This window comes from Octopus sinensis, linkage group LG1, assembly GCF_006345805.1.
Source record: "Octopus sinensis linkage group LG1, ASM634580v1, whole genome shotgun sequence".
In the NCBI taxonomy this organism is placed as follows: domain Eukaryota; kingdom Metazoa; phylum Mollusca; class Cephalopoda; order Octopoda; family Octopodidae; genus Octopus; species Octopus sinensis.
In genome coordinates, this window is record NC_042997.1 from 172573856 (window position 1) to 172598377 (window position 24522).

At 36.1% G+C, this 24522-nt stretch overlaps 1 protein-coding gene across 4 annotated transcripts in view; it reads left to right on the forward strand.

Annotated features, from left to right (window-relative positions):
• LOC115219651 (histone-lysine N-methyltransferase EZH2) overlaps nt 1-24522 on the forward strand; it is a 200220-nt gene that overhangs the window by 154723 nt on the left and 20975 nt on the right. For all 4 annotated transcript variants that reach the window (XM_029789852.2, XM_029789847.2, XM_029789827.2 and 1 more), the window contains 9 exons: nt 166-294; nt 2037-2153; nt 2668-2932; nt 7189-7294; nt 8153-8316; nt 9614-9705; nt 13377-13557; nt 15729-15877; nt 17959-18053. In XM_029789852.2, coding sequence (XP_029645712.1) covers nt 166-294; nt 2037-2153; nt 2668-2932; nt 7189-7294; nt 8153-8316; nt 9614-9705; nt 13377-13557; nt 15729-15877; nt 17959-18053 — 1298 coding nt within the window. The remainder of the gene's footprint in view (nt 1-165; nt 295-2036; nt 2154-2667; nt 2933-7188; nt 7295-8152; nt 8317-9613; nt 9706-13376; nt 13558-15728; nt 15878-17958; nt 18054-24522) is intronic.

Genomic DNA, 24522 nt, shown 5'->3' on the forward strand with positions numbered 1-24522 from the left:
TCAGTATCCAATCAGCCTCATCTGATTATCCCATTCCTACCCTAAAAGACAGTGCATGCCCACAGTTTTAGGATTACCAATTCCAGTAAAAAAATGATTAAAATAAGACTTTCACTGCAATCCTGTGTTCTTTGATCCTTTTATACACCTGTTCTTACCTTACAGTGTGCATTTTCCTCCAATCGTAAACTAATCAATGATGAACTGGAAAAACATAATTGCTGGTGGAAGGAACAACCCAGCCAGCCTCTTCATGCTCCAGAAACTTTTAGTCAAATACCAGTTACAAGAAAAGTAAGTTTTAATTCTTTGATATAATTTTGCCTTTATTTCACTCCTTACTGCTTTATCATCTAAATCGTACACATACATTAATGTACATGTGTGTTGTGTGTGCATTTGATGGTGTGAAAGACACATAGGCATATTATATACATACTAATACAATTGTTTGTTTGTACTCCACCTGCCTTCGTCTTTTGTTTATTTTCATAAAGCTTCCCGTTATATACACCCCAATATAGGCAGCACACATTCAGAGAAATGAGTTTTTGGGGCATTAAAACATGAAATAAAGACCCAACTTTGCAGATAGGACCCAGGGGCGAATTTTTGAGATTCTTTTTGGAAAAAATGCAATTTACATGCTATCAAATTCAGTGTGTGTGTGTGTGTGTATATATATATATATATATATATTATTATTATTATTAATCAAAGGACATATATCTACCTGCTGGAAATAACAGTCAAAATTCTTATTTAAATAAGAGTTTTGACTGTTATTTCCAGCAGGTAGATATACTTAGTATGTCCTTTGATTAGTTTTAATCCTTCAGCTATTTAATGCTTTTGCTGGGGTGTGCAATCACCTATATTATTGATTCTGTTATTATCATTTTTAAATTGTTACACCAGATAATAACAGAGTCAATTGTATCTTCGCAAATTATTTCTTTTCCCATGAATTATTTGCTCCATATTGAAATATATATATATATAGTTCCACTGCGTGGCACCTTATGCAACTGTCTTCAACCACAGCCTCACGCTGACCAAAGCCTTGTAATTGGATCTGGTGGACAGAAACTGAAAGAAGCCCATCATATATATGTGTGTGTGTGTTGTTGTTGTTGTGTCTGTGTTTGTCCCTCCATCACCTCTTGACAACTGTTGTTGGTGTGTTTACGTTCCCATAACTTAGCAGTTCAGCAAAAGAACCAATAGAATATGTATAAGGCTTAAAAAAATTAAATCCAGGAGTCAATTTATCCAATTAAAAAATCACTTCAAGGTGGTACTCCAGCATAGCCGCACCAAGTGACTGAAACAAGCAAAAGAATAAAAGAAGATATATATATATATATATAATATCAAATTAGAGACAAAACCTTGTAAATTTGGATTTATTCCCTAATATTTATTATTATATATATATATATATATATATAAGCGCAGGAGTGGCTGTATGGTAAGTAGTTTGTTTACCAACCACATGGTTCCAAGTTCAGTCCCATTGCATGGCACCTTGGGCAAGTGTCTTCTACTATAGCCTCAGGCTAACCAAAACCTTGTGAGTGGATTTGGTAAGAGGAAACTGAAAGAAGCCTGTTGTATATAAGTATGTGTCTGTGTTTGTCCCCCATCAACATTGCTTGACAACCGATGCTGGTGTGTTATGTCCCCATAACTTTGCAGTTTGGCAAAAGAGACCAATAGAATAAGTACTAGGCTTAGAAAGAATAAGTCCTGGGGTCGATTTGTTCGACTAAACGTGGTGCTCCAGCATGGCTGCAGTTAAATGACTGAAACAAGTAAAAGAATAGAAGAACAGACAAACATGTATGTATGTATGTATGTATATACATCTATATAAATTAGTCTTTTCAGCCTAATTAAGTTGGGTATTCTCTAACATTTATCAGTTGAAATTCATTAATTACATAACATTATTTACTAACTATTCAAAATAATATTCTTGCTTCCCCAATAAATTCCTTTTCTTTCTTTTTTTATTTCTGCTACTTACTTTTTAGTGTGAAGTTGAAAGTGGTATGAGCTTCCCTCATCAGATGGCACCATTGAGAGTAATGAATGCTTTAAAACCAATTCCGACCATGTATAGTTGGGCTCCACTCCAACAGAACTTCATGGTACTACTTTACTTTCCTTATTTCTATAGAGTCTGCTCTCTTTGATTTTTATACCTTTGGCTGTTTCAATTCAAAAGAATTCAAAATATCTAACGTGAATTAAAATCTTCTTTGATCTTCTTCCTATCTGAATGATTGCCTTCAATGCCATGTTTTTTTATTTGTTTCATAATAATCAGTCTTTTCTTATAATTGATGTTGAGATTTTCTTTTCATTATTCCTCCACTTAATGTTTAACTCCAGTTTTTATACTTTTCGTTTTATGTTTTCAACATATTTTTATGATTAAATTCAACTTTATGCCTTTCATTTTTTATGTTCTTTTTTACCTATTGTTATATTTAATGTCATTTTATGTCTTATTTCATTTTTTTTTTTTTCAACTATTTTTTTTTATGTGCTCTCTCTCTCTCTCTCTCCCTCGCTCAAACCTCTCCTCTATTTATAATATTTAACTGTTAATGTCTGTCGTTCATCACCTCAAATCACATGCTGGACCTCGTGTCTTTCAAGGTGGAAGATGAAACAATACTTCACAATATTCCATATATGGGTGACGATATTCTAGATCAAGATTGTGCTTTCATTGAAGAACTATTAAAAAACTATGATGGGAAAGTCCACGGTGATAGAGACACAAAATTTATAAATGATGATCTGTTTATGGAGCTTGTTGATGCTTTATGGGCCAACTATAATGATACTGACCCTGAGCAAAGAGAACTGTCTTCACCCTCTTCACAGAACACAAATGATGGCATAAAAACAGAGTTAAAAGGTAAAGAACTTTCCCTGTTGAATAGAAGTTTCTTTTACAGAGTCTGAAAAATAATTCATCCTAATTTATTGTCTCTTGCTTTCACCACTACTCTCTCTCTTTCTCCCTGCTTCTCTCCACCTTTCTCTCATATTCTATGGTAAACAGATAAATCTTCTCAAACTTGGATTACCAAAATTTCTTGAGTCGTAATTATATTAGTGCTCTTCTTTATTTTCTCTTAACATCAGCCTGTGGCTAATCATCATCTTCATCATTGTTTTAACGTCCACTTTTCCATGTTTGCATGGGTCAGACAGATTTGTTGTAGCTGATTTTCCTATGGCTGGATACTCTTCTTGTTGCAACCCATATCTGTTTGTTTCCTAGCAAGGTAATATTTCCTGTGGTTAGACAAGTTTTTTCATGGAAGAACAGATATGCAGAACATCGTTTGCATGAAGGTGGTCCTCATTTTCAGCTATCACACAATGTCAAGACTAGAGTGCACTCAAAAACAAACATGCCTCGCTGCATGCAGTTTCTTATTTCTTTACTGACCGCAAGGGGCTACTCACAGAGGGGACAAACAAGGACAGACAAATGGATTGAATCGATTATATCAACCCCAGTGCATAACTGGTATTTATTTAATTGACCCTGAAAGGATGAACGCCAAAGTCGACCTCGGCGGAATTTGAACTCAGAAGATAGCGGCAGACAAAATACCTATTTCTTTACTACCCACAGAGAGAGGACAAATGGATTAAGTCGATTATATCGACCCAGTACGCAACTGGTACTTATTTAATCGACCCCGAAAGGATGAAAGGCAAAGTCGACCTCGGTGGAATTTGAACTCAGAATGTAGCAGCAGACGAAATATCGCTAAGCATTTCACCCGGTGTGCTAACATTTCTGCTAGCTTGCTGCATGCAGTTTCTGCCTACCAAATCTAAGCATAAGGCTTTGGTCTGCATGAAGCTATAGTAGAAGACACTTGCCCAAGGTGCCATGCAGTGGGACTGAACCCGGAACCATGTGGTTGGGAAGCAAGCTTCTTAACTGCACAGCCTCGCCTCACTTAAACAAAGGAAAGAGAAGAAATGTAAAAAGGTTAAAGATCTCCAGAAAATGGAAGTAAATGTTTGGGTTATTGGTTATGCTTCCAGAACAACAAATACACCAATTATCTTCAGATGCAGGGTATTATCATTAATAATGAGTAATCAAGGAGTAAGCATAGCTGTGTTGACAAGAACTTTGCTTCTCATTCACATGGTTTCAGGTTCAGCCCCTCTGCATGGTACTTTAGGCAAGTAGATTTGGTAGTTGGAAACTAAAAGAATTTTGTCGTGTGTGTGTTATCGTGCTTCCTCATCTTGGACTTCATGTGATAGTTGCAAAGAAGTGTCATCTTTATACAAACAATCATGGCAAATATTAATTTGCTTGGAATCCAGGTTATTTCTTTATAACTGGACATGAGGCTTCAGTACAGGAAAAGCATTTTAAGGTATAAAATCTACCTTAACAAATTCCATCTGACCCATGCAAGCAGGGGCAAATGGATGTTAAAACATTGATGCTGATGATGATGATCTTAACTGAAGATGATTTATAACATTTTCTTATGTTTTCAGCTCAGGCTATATAATGCACATAACTTAAAATGTTTTATATAGGTGCAAGAGCTAACTAGAAGCAACATTTTTGCATTTTAAATTCCTTTATATCTTCTTTTGGATACTCTCGTTTTCTACTATTTTAATATCCAAAGTTCTTTTATCAACCCAGTTGTAATTTGTGCCTCTATATATTTACAAAGATGTGTACTCTTGGATCAGTTATGATGTGTACACTTGGATCAGCCTGATCTGAAAGATCTTTGATAAAAAATGCTCCAACCATAACCATCCAATCTGTTTTTTAAATACCGTAGAGTACAACTTGATGAAGATTTGGTTGCTGTCTTTTTGCATATCAATTGATCATATAGTTCTTATGTTAACTCATTGTTTAGTCCCAGGTCAGGATTAATCAAGGCTTTCACCAAGTACAGGTCCTCAGAGATTCTGGGTTAGTATCTGGCGTGCTCGTAGACTACTGGGAGTGAGGTATCCCTTATCTTTTTTTAAAGCATTTCTCTAGAACCCACTTCAAATACAGGCTATGTCTGCTCTGATAACCAGCAGTGAATTGGTCAGTGAATCCTGTGTTATAGTCAACAATTGATAGCAAAATTAGCTGTTTCTCTCCTTGTAGTTTCCCAAACCTGATAAGAGAATATATGATTTACCAATCTTATGCTCAAAGCAAACTGTTAAAACATTTGCAGATAAACACCTCACGGATCAACACTTTCAAATGTTGCAATTTTATAAAACTTTCAGCAATATGTGGAATAAACAATGTTTAATCCTTTAAAATGCTGTAAAAGTAATTCCATTTGGTTGGGGATATATTGTATTATATTTTATACACCATAAAATGTTTAGAAAAATATATCGTGTATGCATGTGACCAGGGACCACTAAAACTCCAAACATGGATTCCACACCTCCAATGTTCTAAACAGTATTCATGTGGGACATGGTGAACTTAGTCAGAGTGGCTCAACCCACCCCAAATAAGTAGTAAGTAGAGGCCTTCACCATCCAATCTTTGATTCAGACATAGTCTGTCTAAGGGTTCTGTTATTTAATATTTAGGATGCTATCTCTTCTCGGTTGAGCAGTCATAAAATTAGTGACTCCTTTATTGACTCATTACACTATCTGTCATATATATTTCTTTACTACCCACAAGGGGCTAAACACAGAGAGGACAAACAAGGACAGATAAACGGATTAAGTCGATTATATCGACCCCAGAGTGTAACTGGTACTTATTTAATCGACCCCGAAAGGATGAAAGGCAAAGTCGACCTCGGCGGAATTTGAACTCAAAACGTAGCGGCAGACGATATACGGCTACACATTTCGCCCGGCATGCTAACGTTTCTGCCAGCTCGCCGCCCTCTGTCATATAATTTAGTTGTTCTCTGATGGGAATGTATGGAGAAGACTATACACATAAGGTGTTAACTCATTCCTTTGTGGCACAAAATCATTGCCAATGCTCTCTGGACGTTCATTTTAATGAAAACATGAATGGAACCTATATTTCTTTTGTTGTGCTGAGTGTATTGAGCAAAAATTCTTGAAGTATTTTGAATTTCCAGTTGAAGTGATTTCACTTCATTAGCATGTGGGATAGGCATAAGCACCACAACATCCCTAGAAATGTCTTATTAAAAGTAAAGAAACTCGGAAAATGAAACGAATCCAGGATTTCTATTTAGATGAATTCATATTGTACCTGGATCAACGTACGTATTTATGCTTCAGTGGTTAATAAAATGAGTACCAGAAATATAGTGCAATTTATAATCAAATCAATATTTGTTTCGTTTTCAACAAGATCAGGGTATTGCTTCTAAGGGAGGTAACTCTGTTAAATAGCTGCATTAATTCAAATTATTTTCCATTATCTGCTGTGTTATCTTGTTGAAAATTTCAACAGGCTGACAACTTTCATTGATTTTAATTATTGCAGTAAAATATGGCTATTTTCTTGCAAAAACTTATTAATTATTCTCATTGTTTCTGCCACAAAAAAAAACTTTACTTTTCTTTTCTGTGCACAAATCAGTCTTGATAAAGTTTATAACAGACTAGACACATATTTTCATACATACTTCTGCCTGTGCAGATTAACCTGTAATTTTATAAACAGTAGAGTAAAACAGCCAAGTAGATAAAATTCTGAACTGCCAACTTGTGGGGGTTTCATTTCCTACTGCAACTATTTGCTGATTCTCCTGACCATACTTTTAATTCTAAACATGTAAACCTAACCCTAATTATCAGTTTAATGTTTTCTTAAAAAAGTAATTTTATACATTATTGCCCTACCCTAGCTACTCTCTCTCTCTCGTTTTCTCTTAAGAAGATTATTTTAACTGTATATTAACTCTCTGTACAGGAACTGAGTATACCAAGTCAACCCATATTTAATAGTGGGGTATTTTACAGAATTCTCCACATTTCATACATTGTAGAATGCACATTTTATTTATTAACTGGCAAGAACTGAATTGCATATGATTAGCCTGATATGTCACTGGTGAAAATAAAATCAGCATAATGAAAAGGCTTAATGTGTATATTGTTGAAGTATATAACCCACTAATATTTTTGATATTCTTCCTTTCTTCATCTGTTTCATTTTTTTAGAAGATGAGGTGGATAAATCCAGAAAGACTCCACCAGCTGACATCATTTTCCAATCAATTTCTGCTATGTTTCCTGACAAAGGTACACAAGAAGAACTAAAAGAAAAGTATGCTATTTTTTATAAAACAGTTTATATTTATTTATATATTGTTATTTATTCAAATTTTCTCTTTATACAGTAATGTTTCTTGAATTGTTTTGTTTTTTAAGTAGCAAACATGAGACTACATAAATCTTGTTAAAAGATGTCTTATGAAATGTAAGATGTGAGTCAAGAGAAGGAGAGTGCACGCACGCTCTCTCTCTCACTCACTCACGCACACACACAAAATTCTGGGTTCAGTCCCACTGCATGATACCTTTGGCAAATATTTTCTACTATAGCCTTGAGTCAAACAAAATCTTGCAAGTGGATCTGGTTGATGAAAATTGATAGAAGGTTAGAGTGTGTGTACATGTATGTATATATGTGTGCATATATGATATGTACCTTTGTCTAGATCTCACGAAGTGTTTGTAAATGAGCATCACTGTCACACAAGCAGGGCTGTTTGTTTCCAGACTTCTGTGAAAAATATGTCTGGCCATGGGAAAGTATTACCTTGCTTGGAAACTGTTGGTAACAGGAAGGGCATCCAGCTGTTGAAACTTTGCCTCAACAAATTCTGTCTGATCCATGCACGCATGGAAAAGAAAATGTGAGCATTAAAATGATATATAAAAAATATATGTTTATATATATTGATATAAATATCTACATATAAATCAATGAAACCAGAAAAATAAAGAATTTTTTTTTCTTTTTAAAGTAATTTGAAACAAAATTTGTAGTCATTCATATTCTGTTTCAATCATTAATCTGTTATTAGGGCTTGATATTTTAATAGAATAGAAATGTTTGTTGTTGTTGTTCTTTGGTGAAATTTTTCTGTAGACATTTATGTGACCTCTATTGTGTTTCTAGGTATATCGATCTCATGGAAACTCAAGACCCCAATAATATACCCCCTGAATGTACTCCAAACATTGATGGCCCAAATGCTCGCTCTGTACCTAGGGAACAAACCATGCATTCCTTCCATACGCTCTTTTGTCGAAGATGTTTCAAGTATGATTGTTTCCTACATCGTAAGTATAAGTCATATGTTTCAATATAAGCATCTTAATCTAATCATCTTGTCTTTAGCAAAGGTAGAAATGAACTGAACAGTAGAGCTCTTTGATTTAGGGTTTGATACTGTCTGTTCTGATCTCACATACTTCCAGATATGAAAATTTCATTTTTTGGTTCAAGGGTACATCAAATGTGTATTGATGTATGTATATAATAGTCGAGCTGGCAGAATCATTAGCACACCTGGCAAAATGCTTAGCAACATTTCATCTGTCTTTATGTTCTGAGTTCAAATTCCACTTGGGTCAGCTTTGCCTTTCAGGGTTGATGAAACAAGTACCAGTTGTGCACTGGGTTTGTTGTTATCGACTTATCCACTCCTTGAAATTGCTGACCTTGTGCCAAAATTTGACACCAATATATGTATATAATATATATATAGGCACAGGCATGGCTGAGTAGTTAAGAAGCTGCTTCCCAACCACATGGTTCCAGGTTCAGTCTCACAGTGTGGCTCCTTGGGCAAGTGTCTTACTATAGCCTCGGGCCAACCAAAGCCTTCTGAGTGAATTTGATAGACGGAAATTGAAAGAAGCCTGTCATGTGTATATATATAATATAAATATATACCAGTTGAATATTGGGATTGATGTAATTGACATACCCCTTTCCTGAAATTGCTGGCCTTGTGCCAAAATTTGTAACCGGCATATCACCTTTGTTGGTATTAAGTGAGCCTTACGCTCACACATTTGTATATATGCATAAACAATGCCATTTCAGGAATCTTTTTTTTTTTTTACTTAGATAATAACTTAACCCTTTGAGCCCTGACCTCCTGAACCTTATTTTACCATATACCTGGCACTCCACCTGTGCTACGGTATAGAGAAACATAAGTCACCTACTGGTAAACCAGTGTTATGGGCTTAAAGGGTTAATGACCAGAAAAATCTATTCCATTCATATATATGTTATAGGTTTGAAAGACTGATGCAATTAACTTTTTCAGACTACCAGTTCCTGCCATTTGGTTACTTGTTGCCCCTTTTCTTTAATATTTAAAGAAAAAAACATTAAATTTTTTCATAGTTCTAAATTCCATCCATTTCTGTTTCTTACATTGGTTCCTCCTTTTATCCAACTTATGCACAAGTAGTTAGATATGAAATCATTAGGTTCTACATTATCAGCCAAATGCCTTCCATCCTACTTTTTTTTTTCCTCAATTTTCTGAAAGTATTAATAATATGTATTGCTTCATTTAGATTTTAGTACATTGGGTTTTTTATTTCTCTTTTTGTTTTGCAGCTTACCATCCCACACCAAGCATGCTTACCCGTAAAATGCCAGAGAAAAAGCAAGAAGCAGAACCATGTGGAGAAACTTGCTTCATGCATTTGGTAAGTACTAAAACCTCTATTTCAGCTTGATCTTCATGTATCGTCATCATCATCATCATCATTTAACATCCATTTGTCCAAGCTGGCATGGGTTGGACAGTTTGATCAGAGCTGGCAAGCCGGGGAGGTGCACCAGGTTCCAGTCTTATCTGGCATCTACAGTTGGATGCCCTTCCTAATGCCAGCCACTTTACAGTGTGCTGAGTGCTTTTATGTGGCACCACCACAAGTGCTTTGCACCACCAACAGGATTGATCTTAACAATTCTGCAGTGGGATATGGATCTTTTGGAGTATGACCAAGCACCAGGTGTCTTTGTCATCTTGCCTGAAAGGTTGAAGCAAGATAGGTTCTTATTTAATATCTTCACTGTTACTGTGCACCCTGCACAATAAAGCACTGCTTGTCTGAGTACACAGTACCTTCCCTCCACTATATAGAAATCTGGTGTATCTAAAGCTATGGGTTTTTGAATTAGACCTAATTATTCAACCAACTAGATTATAAGACATAGGTGGTGACCCAATTCTTTATCAACACTTATTTTGATCTTTTTGGATACCTAGAAGTATAAATTTGGATTTGGAATAATTTCTCATATTGTATTTCACTACTCATTAGTCTCAGGTTATGCAACAACAACAACAACAAATGATGATTTTTGACTACTCCATTGATAACACAGGTAAAGCGCCTAACTCAGTGGTTAGAGCATCGGGCTCACAGCCATGAGTGAGTTTGATTCCCAGACCAGGTTGTGTGTTGTGTTCTTGAGCAGGATGCTTTATTTCATGTTGCTCCAGTTCACTCAACTGAAGAATTGAGTTGTGACATAACTGGTGCCAAGCTATATTGGCCTTTGCCTTTCCCTTGGATAACATTGGTGGTGTGGATAGAGGAGGCTGGTATGCACAGGCGAATGCTGGTCTTCCATTAACAACCTTGCCTGAACTTGTGCCTCAGAGGGTAACTTTCTAGGCGCAATCCCATGGTCATGAATGACCATGGGATTGCACCAAAAAATGTGGCCTTGTGCCTATGTTAGAAATCATTCATTATAGTAGAGACTTTCTGAGTTCGAATGCTGCCGATATCAACTTTGCATTTCATCCATTCATGATTGGTTAAACAAATACCAGGCAAGTACTGGAGTTTATTTAATCAACTGATCCTTTCCCCACCAAAATATGTGGCCTTGTACCTTTGTCAGAAATCATTCATGACAAAATGGGGTTTTTACTCTTTATATTCTCAGTATTATTAGTATCACTATTGGTTGATATGGTTTTATACAGTAATAGGTATTGATTTAATGTTTAGAATTTGAGCGGTAGCCAGTAGCTGAGATACAAAATACGAGACTAAATACATTGCAGTATATAATTTCTTCTAGTTGGCCTTTTATTTTATTGACACTAATAAGTAGTACTAAAGATCTGCCCACCACTACTGAATTGATCTCCTGAAACCAAGGTGTTACATTAAGAAGCATTGGTGTGGGTGCTGGTGCCATGTCAAAAGCACCCAGTACATTCTTATTTCTTTATTGCCCACAAGGAACTAATTATAGAGGGAACAAACAAGGACAGACAAACGGATTAAGTCGATTATATCGAACCCGAAAGGATGAAAGGCAAAGTCGACCTTGGCGGAATTTGAACTCAGAACGTAGCAGCAGATGAAATGCCGCTAAGCATTTCGTCCGGTGTGCTAACATTTCTGCCAGCTCGCCAGCACCCAGTACATTCTGTAAAGCAGTTGGTGTTAGGAAGGGCATCCACTTGTAAAAACCAAGCCAAAATAGATTGTGGATCCCGGTGCAGCTCCTGGCCTTACCAATTCCTGTCAAGCCATTTGACCCACGCCAGCATGGAAAATGGATGTTAAATGATGATGAGTGTTCTACTGGTGTCACTGTCCTTGTTATTTAAGTTGCTTTTGTGTTCACATGAGAATAAGAAGGTTTTCAGTTGGATGTTGTTTCTAACATGAACCACTTTACAATATGGACTGAATGCTTTTTTATTATGCCAACTGCACCAGTGAGACTCTTTCACGAGTGTCACCTCAGCTCTATTGTTTCCGTTCATTCCTTTACCTTTTTAAAAGGTGTAATGTCTAACCACAAGGCTTTGGTCTGAGACTGTCTCCATAATACTAGATACTAGTTAAAAGGTTAGGTGCCAGTGGAACATAAAAAGCATCCAGCACACTCTGTTAAGTGGTTGACATTTGGAAGGGCATCCAGCCAAAGAAACCATGCCTCTACAGACAGTTGGAGTTTGGTCAGTTCCCAGCTAGCCAGCTCCATGTCAAACCGTCCAACCCATGCCAGCATGGAAAGCAGATGTTCAATGATAATGATGATGCTGTGTTTAGATACCAAGAGAATGTATTGTAATGGTGGCTTGTCTATTTTCAGGATGATTGGATGGTGACAGGTAAAGGGTTGTGCCTGCATTTGTAGGAGGAGATGGTTGGTGCAGATGTTTGGAAGTGGAGTTGAGAGTTGTGCAAAAATCTGTGAGTGGTAGTTGGGGTCATGACTCAGAAGTCCACTGATGAAATGGTAGCATGGTAGTCTGGAGTTCGAAGGCTGAAGGGTAGAAGGAATCATTTACTGAGAGATGAAAGAATGAATCACACTGACAAACTTTGAACTAAGAGAGCTGGAGTCAAAAATTCTCTCAGCTTTTATGGTTTCTTCTCACAAAATATTTAAGTCAGGCCTTGAGATAGAGGAAGGACAATAATATTGGATGATGATTTCTATACATTGTCAAACTGTGTATTGATGAGCCGATCATGTTGCAAAGTTCACAGACGATTGGTGGACCCATGCAGTTGTTGAGTGGTACCCAAGCAACCAGAAGACACCATTTGGAAGACCTCCAATCAGATGGGAAGATGATTTAAGGAAAATGTTTGGAGCAACTTGGAAGGGAATGGAGCAAATGCTATGGCCAGCGAAGTCGACTCAACACCAGACAACCTGGCCGATACAGGTGATATTGACAAAGCAACTAGTTAAGATTACAGTAGGTTCTTCAAAACTTATTCAGTCACAGCTCCACTGAATATTTTACATGTGTATCCAGAGCACTTTAGCTTGAAAACATTAAACTTAACAGTATGGGTTTATGTACCTATTTCTTTACTGCCCACAAGGGGCTAAACACAGAGAGGACAAACAAGGACAGACAAACGGATTAAGTCAATTACATCGACCCCAGTGCGTAACTGGTACTTAATTTATCGACCCTGAAAGGATGAAATGCAAAGTTGACCTTGGCAGAATTTGAACTCAGAACGTAACGGCAGATAAAATACCGCTAAGCATTTCGCCCGGCATGCTAACGTTTCTACCAGTTCGCCGCCTTTACTTAACAGTATGGGTTTATGTACCAGTTACAGTATTTTGTAACACAGCTTTTATCTAAGTCTGTTGTATCTGTTCTCAGTAGAATAATCTGGGTTATGTGAAAGTTTGTTCCAAATACATGTGCATTCCAGTGATAGAATACAAACTGCTGTCTGCTCTAACTGTTGTCTGCTACTACTATTACTACATCATCATCATGATCATTCATTTAATGTCCATTTTCCATCCATTCATATTTTTAACTTATTCCACAGAAATTGTTAATCAAAGTATTATTTTGTTTCTTCAGACTGGCTATAAAGAACAAACAAATGGTGAACAGCATGATGGCAACAAATGTGATGGTAAAGCTGGCCTCGAGAGGTCAGAGCGTGCAAAGACCTCCCCTACACGCACTGTAGGCAGGAAACGCAAAAATGGCCTTCCTGCTAGTACAAATGGTGAAGACAGCGAGAAGAGTAATGATGCTGGTACAGTAGTTTCTTAAATAACTGATGATAGTTCTAAAGTTGTCTTATTACTGCAGTTATATCTCATAAGGGAGTCAGTCTGTAAACATTTTAGAGGTTCTTTAATCTTCCATTCTTACTTTTTTCTTGTTATTTTTTATACATTAGCTCTGTGGTTAAGGTGCTTGCTTCCTAATTATGTGGTCTTGGATTCAGTCCTGCTGCACATCACCTTGAGCTAGCATCCTTTACTATTGCCTTGAGCCAACTAAAGCCTTGTAAGTGGATTTGGTAAAGGCGAAACTGAAAGAAGCCTGTCACACACATACACACACGTGTGTGTTTGACCGTATGTGCCCTTGTCTGGGCATTACATGATGGTTGCAAATGAGCAGCAAGTTGTTACTCATCTTTTGTGAAAAACACGTCTGATCACAGGAAAATATCACCTTGATTGGAGACAGGGTTTGGCAAAAGAACATTTAACTCATTCTCAACTAACACTTATCATTTTAAAAAAAAAAGGATGCATCAGATTTAGTTTATCTGAATCATCATCATCATTGTTTAATGTCAGCTTTCCATACTAGCATGGGTTGGACTATTTGACTGAGGACTGGCAAACCAGATGGCTGCACCAGGCTCCAATTTGATCTGGCAGAGTTTCGTCAGGTGGTACTGGCAATGGCCACGCTTAAATAAAAGACATAAAAAGCATAATGGTTGTGACTACTGTGATCATAGATCTGTTCTGTTATGGCTGATGTGGAGCTAAACATCATCAATCAGTTGATGAAATGGCTGTTGAATTTTCTTGTAAATAATACATTGGGCTGACCATATCCTTAGTGGATATGGTAGGCAAAAACTGAAAGGAGCCTCTTGTACATGTGTGTACGTTGGTGTCTCTTTGTCTTGACATCATGAGATAGTTGTAAATGAGTGTCACTGTCATAAAAGCAGTGTCATTTCTAGTGTTCTGCAAGAATGTACCTTGCAATAGGGAAACATTACCTTGGAAACAGGTGAGTGTTGGTGTCAGGAAGGGCATTTAGCCATAGAAAACCTGCCCCAGTGAACTGCCTAACAGAAGCAAGCATGGAAAAATGAACGTTAAAATGATAGTGATGATGATGACTGAATTGTTTTCTGTTGCCTTTTTGGGGTGGTCACAAAATCTAATGATACTTCCAGATGTAGTATTTATTCCCTGACAGCAAGGTAAACTGAAGTTTTTGGAATTAAGTGTCCAACATGGAGACACAATGAAATGGCTGCAGCAGACTATTTGGAAATTCATTGGTTCTAACTGGGGAAACATACAGACCTAGGTGTTTCTATGCATGTGTGTAGTTGTTGTTGTTGTTGTTAAGCAACAAGATGGGTAAGGGTGATTAGGTGATGGTCTGGGGCTTAGGGGCGGGAGACCCCAGACCTTGGAAAAAAAAATTTTGGTTATCTTGTTGTAGTCGAGGGCTCTTCATTGATGCCTGACACCACTGGGAGGTGGCCCTCGAAGTCGCTGGAAATGGAGATCTCCAGGTCCAAATTCTTAAACGGCTGCATGTGTGTATGGACTGGGGTGGGGGTGGGGGTGTCAGTGGTCTTAAGCTGTAAAGTAACGCCATTATCAAAATACATACCATAGTTATTCTAGGTTTAGAATATATTGCAAAGTGTCTTGTTTGATCTCTCTCTCTCTCTCACACACAAGCTCAGTGTCTGATTAGCATTTAAAGGCCTGTATCCAATGATCTCATTAGTTACAAGTTGCAGTACAAAGTAATTAACAGTGTATCTGTTGTGCCTGCACCTGTATTAAGTTTAACTTCTTAACTATATGATAAGCATTGTAAAAATAATCTGATCACAGATTCCTTGCTTCTTTTAAATTATAAACACACACACACACATGTATATACTGTATTTTCCGGTTTACAAGTTGATGGAGTATATTCTGTAGACATGTAGCATAAACATTCGAACATGACTACCATCCTTCCAAATCCTGTTGCATTTCACTTGGAAGTTTTGGTAGCTAAAGTTTGACTTTTATGCCAGAAAATATGGTCTAAGGTGATTCTGTGGTTAAAAAATTAAAATGTGTTGTTTTTGTAAATTGTCATACAATTTGTAAGTTTTGTTTTATTATTGTTGTTTATTTATTTTTATTTTATTATTACTATTTCTAGATTCTGAAATAATGTTCCCAGTTCGCAAGAAGCCAACCAGTGATGAATGGAGCGGGGCAGAAGAGTCCCTGTTCCGAGTTCTCCATGATGTCTACCGCAATAATTACTGTGTAGTTGCTAAACTGATAAGCTCCAAGAACTGTATGCAGGTATGGCTTATGCATGGTTCTAATTGAAAATTTTGCTAATGCTATGTTTTCGAGTAAATGCCTTGCTGTGTTTTATCTTTTTATCTTTTATCTTGTTTCAGTCATTTGACTGCGGCCATGCTGGAGCACCGCCTTTAGTCGAGCAAATCAGCCCCGGGACTTATTCTTTGTAAGCCCAGTACTTATTCTATCGGTCTCTTTTGCCGAACCGCTAAGTGACGGTTTAGTCATTTTCCTTTACATTCTGTGTTCAGTTCCTGCCACAGTCTAGGTTCAGTAAGATAAATATCCTTCATCATTATCTACTTCTTTCATGCTGATATGAATCAGACAAGAATTGTTAAGGCTATTATTTTTAGATGGAGAAAATGCCTTTTATCTTTATGAAGTTGATGAAATATGTACTTGTCAGTTTGGTTCAATTTAATTCACTGTCTCTCTTTATTAAAATCTTCATCATAAGTTAATAATAATAATAATAATAATAATTTTTGTTTTTGTTGTGCTGGCAGAATTTTACCTGCTCCACCCTTATTGCAGCCTGTATTTGTTCCGTGTACTTCTCAAGATTTTTACTCACTGTTCCCAGGGCTCCAACAATTATTGGTACTACTACCACCTTTTTCATCGACCACAACTGCTTAACCCCCGAAGCTAACCTGTCATATCTATCGACTTTTCTTTCTTCCTTATCACACACCTTGTTGTCAGCTGGGCATGCTATATCTATGGTCCAGCATCGTTTGCTTTCTTTCTCAGTTAACACCATGTCTGGTTTCTCTGTCTCATGGTTGCATTGAATCATAAAATCCCATGGGATCTTTGCATTATCATTTTCGATGATGCCTTCAGGTTTATGTTCATTCCACTTTTTTACTCTGTCAAGTCCATACTTGTTGCAAAGTGTCCAATGGACAATCATTGCTATATTGTCATGACATCTCTTTTATTCTTTCTGGGCTAGTGGTGTATCATTGTCGATGCCGCTGCTACCGTTGTTGAGGCAAGCTGGCAGAATTGTTAGCATGCTGGATAAAATACTTTGTGGCTTTTCTTTTAGCTTTACATTCTGAGTTCAAATCCTGTTGACATTACTTTTCATCCTTTCAGGGTTAATAAAATAAGTACCAGTCAAACTGTTGATGTAACTGACTTCCCCGCTTCCCTTGCAGATTTCAGGCCTTGTGGCTACAGTAGAAAGGATCATTATCAATAATATTAGAATTGGACAAAATGCTTTGTGGCATTTCATCTGTCTTTATTTTTCTGAGTTGAAGTTCCCCCAAGGTTGACTTAGCATTTCATTCTTTTGGGGTTGATAAAATAAATACCAGCTGAGTATTGGGGTTGGTGTAATTGACTTAACCCTCCCCCAAAGTTACTGGCTAAAATTTGAAACCATTATTATTATCATCATCAAGGTGGCGAGCTGGCAGGATTGTCACTATGCCAGGTGAAATGCTTAGTGGTATTTCGTCTGCTGCTACGTTCTGAGTTCAAATTCTGCCAAGGTCAACTTTGCCTTTCATCCTTTCGGGGTCGATTAAATAAGTACCAGTTATGCACTTGGGTCGATATAATCGACTTAATCCGTTTGTCTGTCCTTGTTTGTCATCTCTGTGTTTTGCCCCTTGTGGGTAGTAAAGAAATAGGTATTTCGTCTGTCTTCACATTCTGCTGAGGTCAATTTTGCCTTTCATACTTTTGGGGTTAATAAATTAAGTACCCGTGGAAGACTGAGGTTGATGTAATTGACTAGCCCTCTCTTCACCAAATTTCCGGCCTTGTGTCTTTTATAAAAAGGATTATTATTATTTTTCATTTATTTAAAGGCAGTGAGCTGGCAGAATCATTAGCACTCTGGATGAAATGCTGCTAAGCATTTCACCCGTTGCTATGTTCTGAGTTCAAGTTCCGCCAAGATTGACTTTGCCTTTCATCCTTTCAGGGTTGAGAAAATAAGTACCAGTTGAACACTGGGGTTGATGTAATCAACTCCCCCACTCCTAGCTGCCCTTGTGGCAAAAATTTTACATTTATTTCATCATCACCAGTTGTGAAGTAACCATCTTTTTCTTTAGGTTTATCAGTTTGCTATTAAAGAAACTGCCCACATTCCTGATCTGAAAGAGGACCGTACTCAAACTCCACCCAGAAAAAAGAAAAAGAAAAACAGGTAAGTCCATTTTCTATTACCTAGATAGAGCCACTTCACCTTCGAAAAATTTAAGGCAGATTAGAATTTCTAAATGAAAGTGGCTAATAGTTTTTCTTTTTTTTTTTTTTTTAACTCCAGCCATCTAAGTTCTAATCCAACTAAACTAGACACTAAATTTAGAATATTCTCTAAAATTACTTTGTACTTAAGTTGACACAGTAATCTTTTTAGTATTTAATAATATCTTTAGAATATAAATAACATTTAATATTGAATTAGTTATAACATTTAGCGGAAACATCCATTCCATTAACATTTGTATTTTCATAGCTTAAATTGCTATAAAATCAGTTATATGTGATGGTGAAGATACACATACATACTTTTAGTGTGTAGATGTTTTAATTATTTTCAAGAAAATAAAAATGAATGCTTATTTTATATTCCAACCGTTTAACAAGTAGCATCATAAACTGTCTGTAATTCTTCCCACGTAAAATGATCTTTTATTGTAATGTCCAAATAAGAACTGTTGTTGGCTTTCTTATCAGTAATTCTCATATTGCTTTACTTCCTAGTATAATTATCCAGAACTGAAATAATGTCTGGTCATAATTGCTGACCAAACAAAGAATCACAGACAGATCGTGACATTTATTTATTCACTAGCAATCTGTTCAAGTTTTTTTTTTTTTTTTTTTTTTTTTTTTGGTTTCTTATCGAAAACTGATGGTGGAAAGAAATAGAATTTCCTGTAGTTTATTTTTGTCAACTGAATATTTGACAGTTGAAGTTACTCAAACACGGTGGAAATTATAAGCATTATGATTATATGACGAACTAGCTAGGCAAAAAAAAAAACAATTATGTGTGTGCTTGTGATAGTGAATTACAACAAAAAGTGAGTGCTCTCGACATTTAGTCATTTCAGTTTAATGCCAAAAAAGAAAGAAAGAAAGAATGGAAAAAAACCTGAAAATTAGCAGTTCTAACCAGATTGTCATGTTTTTCTGTTGAAATATTTTCTACTATTATCTTAGAAAAGTCTTTTGTGAAGACATAATTTGTTAATGTAATATTCTTCCTACTATTGACACACGAATGAAATTTAATTGCAAGAAGTAATCATGGTTTCGGGTTCAGTCCCACTGCGTGGCACTTTGGGTAGGTGTCTTCCACTATAGCCCCGAGCCGACCGGAGCTTTGTGATTGAATTCGGTAGGTGGAAGTTACTGCCGTGTGTGTATGTGTGCGTATAGCTGCTCAGTGCCTCTCCGAAAGAGAGAGAGAGGGAATGAGAAGAGTTGTTTTTGTAGGGAAATTGCTTAGAGAAAACAGTTGTGCGTTCGTGGTAATATTTTTGAAAGGCGGCAAGCTGGCAGAAACATTAGCACGCCAGGCGAAATGCTTTGTGGTATTTCGGCTGCCACAGCGTTCTGAGTTTAAATTCCACTGACGTTGACTTCACCTTTCATCCTTTCGGGGTCGATAAATTAAGTACTAATGACGCACTGGGATCGGTGTAATTGACTTAATCCATTTGTCTGTGCTTGTTTGTCCCCTCTATGTTTAGCCCCTTGTGGGTAGTAAAGAAATAAGTAATAATTATGAAAAATTTAGTCTCAAAATAACTCCTCAGACATACTTTGTTGTACTGGTGATACCACTTATATATGTTGAGTTACTAGACATGCAGTTAAAAGGTAAATATTGTTAGGATTCTAGCAAATATCTAAACCTAAAACCTCCACTTGATTTATGATAGTTTTAAGGAATTTGTGAACAAAAGAAAAGTAGTATGATGTGTGTGTGTGTGAAAACTCCAATTAGTGACAAAGTGAATCAGTGGCTTCCAACATATGATAAGGGTGGCTTGTTAGCAATTTTTCAACCGAAAGGCAAAACATATATATGTCACTAAAGCGAGTGAGGACACTATTCAGCACCAGTATTGCTAGAAATAAGAGTCAAAACAACATATAGTCACAATAACACCCCATCTTACTTACTGACAAGTGAGGCCTCCTTTGTCAGTAAATACGACTGCATTATTGTGGCTATGAGTTGTTTTGACTTTTATTTCTAGCAATGTTGGTGATGAATATATATATATATATTGCATTGGTCTGCTTCAGTTAGTGAAATCAGAGTCGTTTCTAAGCTAAAGCCATCAGTCATCTATATGTGCTTTAACCCTTTAGTGTTAAGAGTACTCTGTCAAAAGTAATGCTTATTTATTCACATTGTTTTGAATTAATCATGCATTATCTTATATCTTTGAGATCTTGATGATGTGATTATTTTTAGAATAACATTCTAGAGTATGTGTGAGAGCCTGGATCTGGTCAGTCTGAACATATAACAGATGGAATATTTTGGCCAGATATTACCAGTTTAAATGCTAATGAGTTAACTTTGTGTATGTGCCTGAGTGGTTCTGAAGTTTACTTTGTGAACACATAGTTTTGGGATTGATCCCACTGCAGTAGCTTATCTCAAGATTGACCAATGCTTTGAGAGCGAATTTGATACACAGAAACTGTCAAACCCTTTCTTTCGCTAATGTAAATCTGCAAAAGAAGTAAAAGTTAGGATTAGTTATGATAAAAACACTTGCAAGCTATACACCGTATGATATCTTTTAACTTTTACTGGTTTCAGTCATTGGACTGTGGCCATGCTGGGGCATCACCTTGAAATGTATTTAGTCTAACAAATTGCCCCCTGTACTGATTTTTAAAGTTTAGTACTAATTCTGTCAGTCTCTTTTACTGAACTGTCAAGTTATGGGGATATAATGAACCAACACCTGTTATCAAGTGGTGGTTGGGGGCGGGGGAAGCTCAAACATACATACACATATACACATGCACACGTCATTCTAGAATTCAGAGACAACACTGAAAGTTACGTTTCATATACAAATATGTCTACATAAACAATGCAGTCAAAGATTGAAAAAAATAGGTAATGTGTGTATATAGATATTTCATGAGTATTGTTCTTTTATCAGCACCACTAGTAATTTATATATACACACACACATATTATACAAACCTGAAACTTACATATTAAATGATTTCAATATACACACACATACATACGGAGTTTCCGTCTACCAAATTCGTTCACAAGGCATCAATCAGCCTGGGTCTATAGTAGAAGCCACTTGCTCAAAATGCCATATAGTGAAACTGAACCCAAAACTCGTGTTTGCAGAGTGAGCTTCTTAACCGCATAGCCATGCCTCTATAAAGAAAACAAGTGATCCCAGTGAGTGAAGCTGAGGAGTGGATTAAATAATAACCTCATTGAATATTAGAAAACACTAATCACGATAGTAAATATAACATTAATTCATCAGTAAATTCTTTCCTAGATTTATTTCATAGAAATTGTTTTACAACATAATTACATATATATATATATAATGTCAAATATTTAGTTTAAAATCTATTGTTTATCAATTTTCTTACATGATTGTTTATATATTTTGAATTATAAAAGAATGTTGATAATTTGTTCTGTAAAATATTTTCCCTCTGTACTGAAATTTGCAAGAAAAGAACGAGCAAATCTATGATATTTATATATTTAAAACAACCCACAAAGAAGCCTTTAAACCAACTCTGGTGGGCCTTCTTAGCCAGTTGATGTTTAAAAAATCCTATTATATATTTTTATAACTAAATATTATTAGGAATTGTAAAAAGAAAAATATTTTTGATATATTCTGTGCAGTATAGATGTCTCTCCAATTTATTACACATAAATGTTAACTACAAAATCTCATATGGAACCCATGGATCATGTGGACTCTGTTTAGGACCACTGCTGTTGATGATCACTTGGTTTCAAAAGAGCTCTCAAATTACATCACATCACATCATCATCTCAACCTTTTCGATACCAACCCAGCTGAAACCACATCCGGCTCTGTAGTACAAATGTCTTGCTTTCAAAAGTTCTGAATTATAATCTCCTTCCAAACCTTAGTCACAATTTATGTTCCTAACATCAGCTTAATGATAACTAAGTTACTTTACTAAATTCTTTGTTACATTTAAAATTAATTGAAAGAAACATCATCATCGTTTAATGTCCGCTTTCCATGCTGGCATGGGTTGGACGGTTTGACTGAGGACTGGCGAGCCAGATGGCTGCACCAGGCTCCAATCCGATGATAGAGAGGATATTTTCAAATTCTCCTTTAACCTGAAACCTCTTGCAAATTTGCTCAGAGGCAAAATCATTTACTTTTTTGATATTGTGCATGTTTCAAACTATTGGTATTTGTTTGTTTCTATGTCGTACATATTTATGTGCCCGTCTGTCTATATTGTACTAACTATTGTAATAATAATAACAATCATTGTATGCCTTAAGGTGCTTGCATGTTTGTCTGTATTCTACCTTGCTCTTTGCTTTGATCCACTTAATCCATCATCCAATATCTTCTTTCCATCTGTGATATATTGTGATATGCTTTGAAACAACCTATTTTTTCTGTGTGTGTGTACATATATACATACACACATATATGCATACATACATACATACATACAGACACACACACACACACACACACACACACACACACTCATACACATGCGTGTGATGTAAGGGTCAGGGTCCTTTCTAGCCAAAGCTGCATTCTTAGCCATTGTGTGAAAGGAAACACCTTTAAAATGTATTTATCTTCATATACTTACATATATATATGTGCGTATCTCTCTCTCTCTCTCTCTCTCTCTGTATTTAGAGAGAGAGAGATGTGATGGGGTCACAAGGTTGAATTTAATCGTTTTTATTTACGGTTTTTCTTATTCCCTTATTATTCTCTTACATTCAGCTTGAAGCTGTTATGTTCCCAATTTCATTATTTCAAAAATTTCTTAGCTTTATCTTCTAAGAAAATGATAATGCTGGTTTCATTTTTACCACATTTTGTAATAGGAAGCAAGGGATTATGGGAGTGATGCTGTAACTGAGAAAATCTGATTATATTCATGGTTTTATATCACATGTCTTTATAGCCATGTGTTTTTTGTTTTGTATTTTGCTATTATAAAATTTTTGCCTAATTAATGTTCAACCATTGTTTGTTCTGCCTAGTTTTGTTCCATGTTTTATATTATGATATACTGCAATTGCTCCTTGTTGTATTGTAAATGGATGGTCAATCAACAAGAGTGTTGAATTTGCGTGTTGTTTAATAAGGAAATATGAAAGATCTCCAATAATTAAAAAAAAAAAGATTAATTTCAAACACATTTGTGTCTTCAATAAAACTTGTTTGAAAGAAAAGCTCTCTCTTACATTAACAAATACATATATACAACAAACATACATACATGCATGTGTATATATGTATGTACACATATGCACAAAAGCATATATACATTCATATCCGTCCTTCCTTGTTTATCTTGCCTGTACTGCTGTTGCCTCTTTCGCTGTCATCACTTGTCATTGTTGTTCTGTTCTGCATGGCATTGCTTTGTCATTGTGTTTTCCACCTGTATATGTACAATGTCAACAGTTCCTTATTCTATTGATTGCATAATTTGCCTTCCCTCTGTTTTACTTAATCTATTCATATAAACCATTCCCAAACAGCTGGGTTTCTCTGGCTTGTTCTGAGTGTTCTAGTTGACAAGGATACTGTGTGTGTGTGTGTCTGTGTGAGTGTGTAAAATTTATAACTCATATTTCATTATTCTAAAAGTTGTCTTATGAAGTAAAACAATTAGACTATTCCTCTGTCCTTTTAGTTAATAAATATCTTCAGGTATGACATTAGCTTCTAGAATTGCAAGGCCCTAACATACAGATGTTATGCCCATCTCAATCGCAAGGTTCTTCATATGATCCTACTGGGTTGCACCTTGGGCAAATGTCCTCTATCGGAGACTTTGACCAAATGAAGTTTTGTGCATAGATAGAAACTATAAAAGCCCATCAGATGGACTGTACCTGTCAATTAAAAGCCCATCCATTCTTATCATACTAATTCTTTGTGAGAATTATATGAGAGATGAGTGATTTTGGAATACTCGACCACTATGGTTCAATGAGTAGTTAATTCTCTTCATTGAACAAGTGGAGCCCTCATTTGTTTTTGGTACCAGAGTAAATGATTTAGAATGAGTAATTGTATTCTACGAAATCCAGAGTTCAAACATTTCCAGGTTTATTTGTTTTTATCTCTCCAAAGTATGATAAAATAATACATCAATCATGTATTGATATATATATATATAACAAAAGACAAAGACAGATGTAGGAACGACAAGTAGGTGTATTAGTGGCATGCTCACCAATTTATTATATCCTTCCTTTCTGGTAATCTGCTACTTGTGCCAATGTAGAAAAAGCCATTATTGGTGCAGAAGTAAAGTAGATACTTTATTATATGCTAGTCTGGTGCTTTATTCTTTTGAATTCTGGGGCTGGACCTAGTGATGAGTTTCATCCTTAAGGTTAG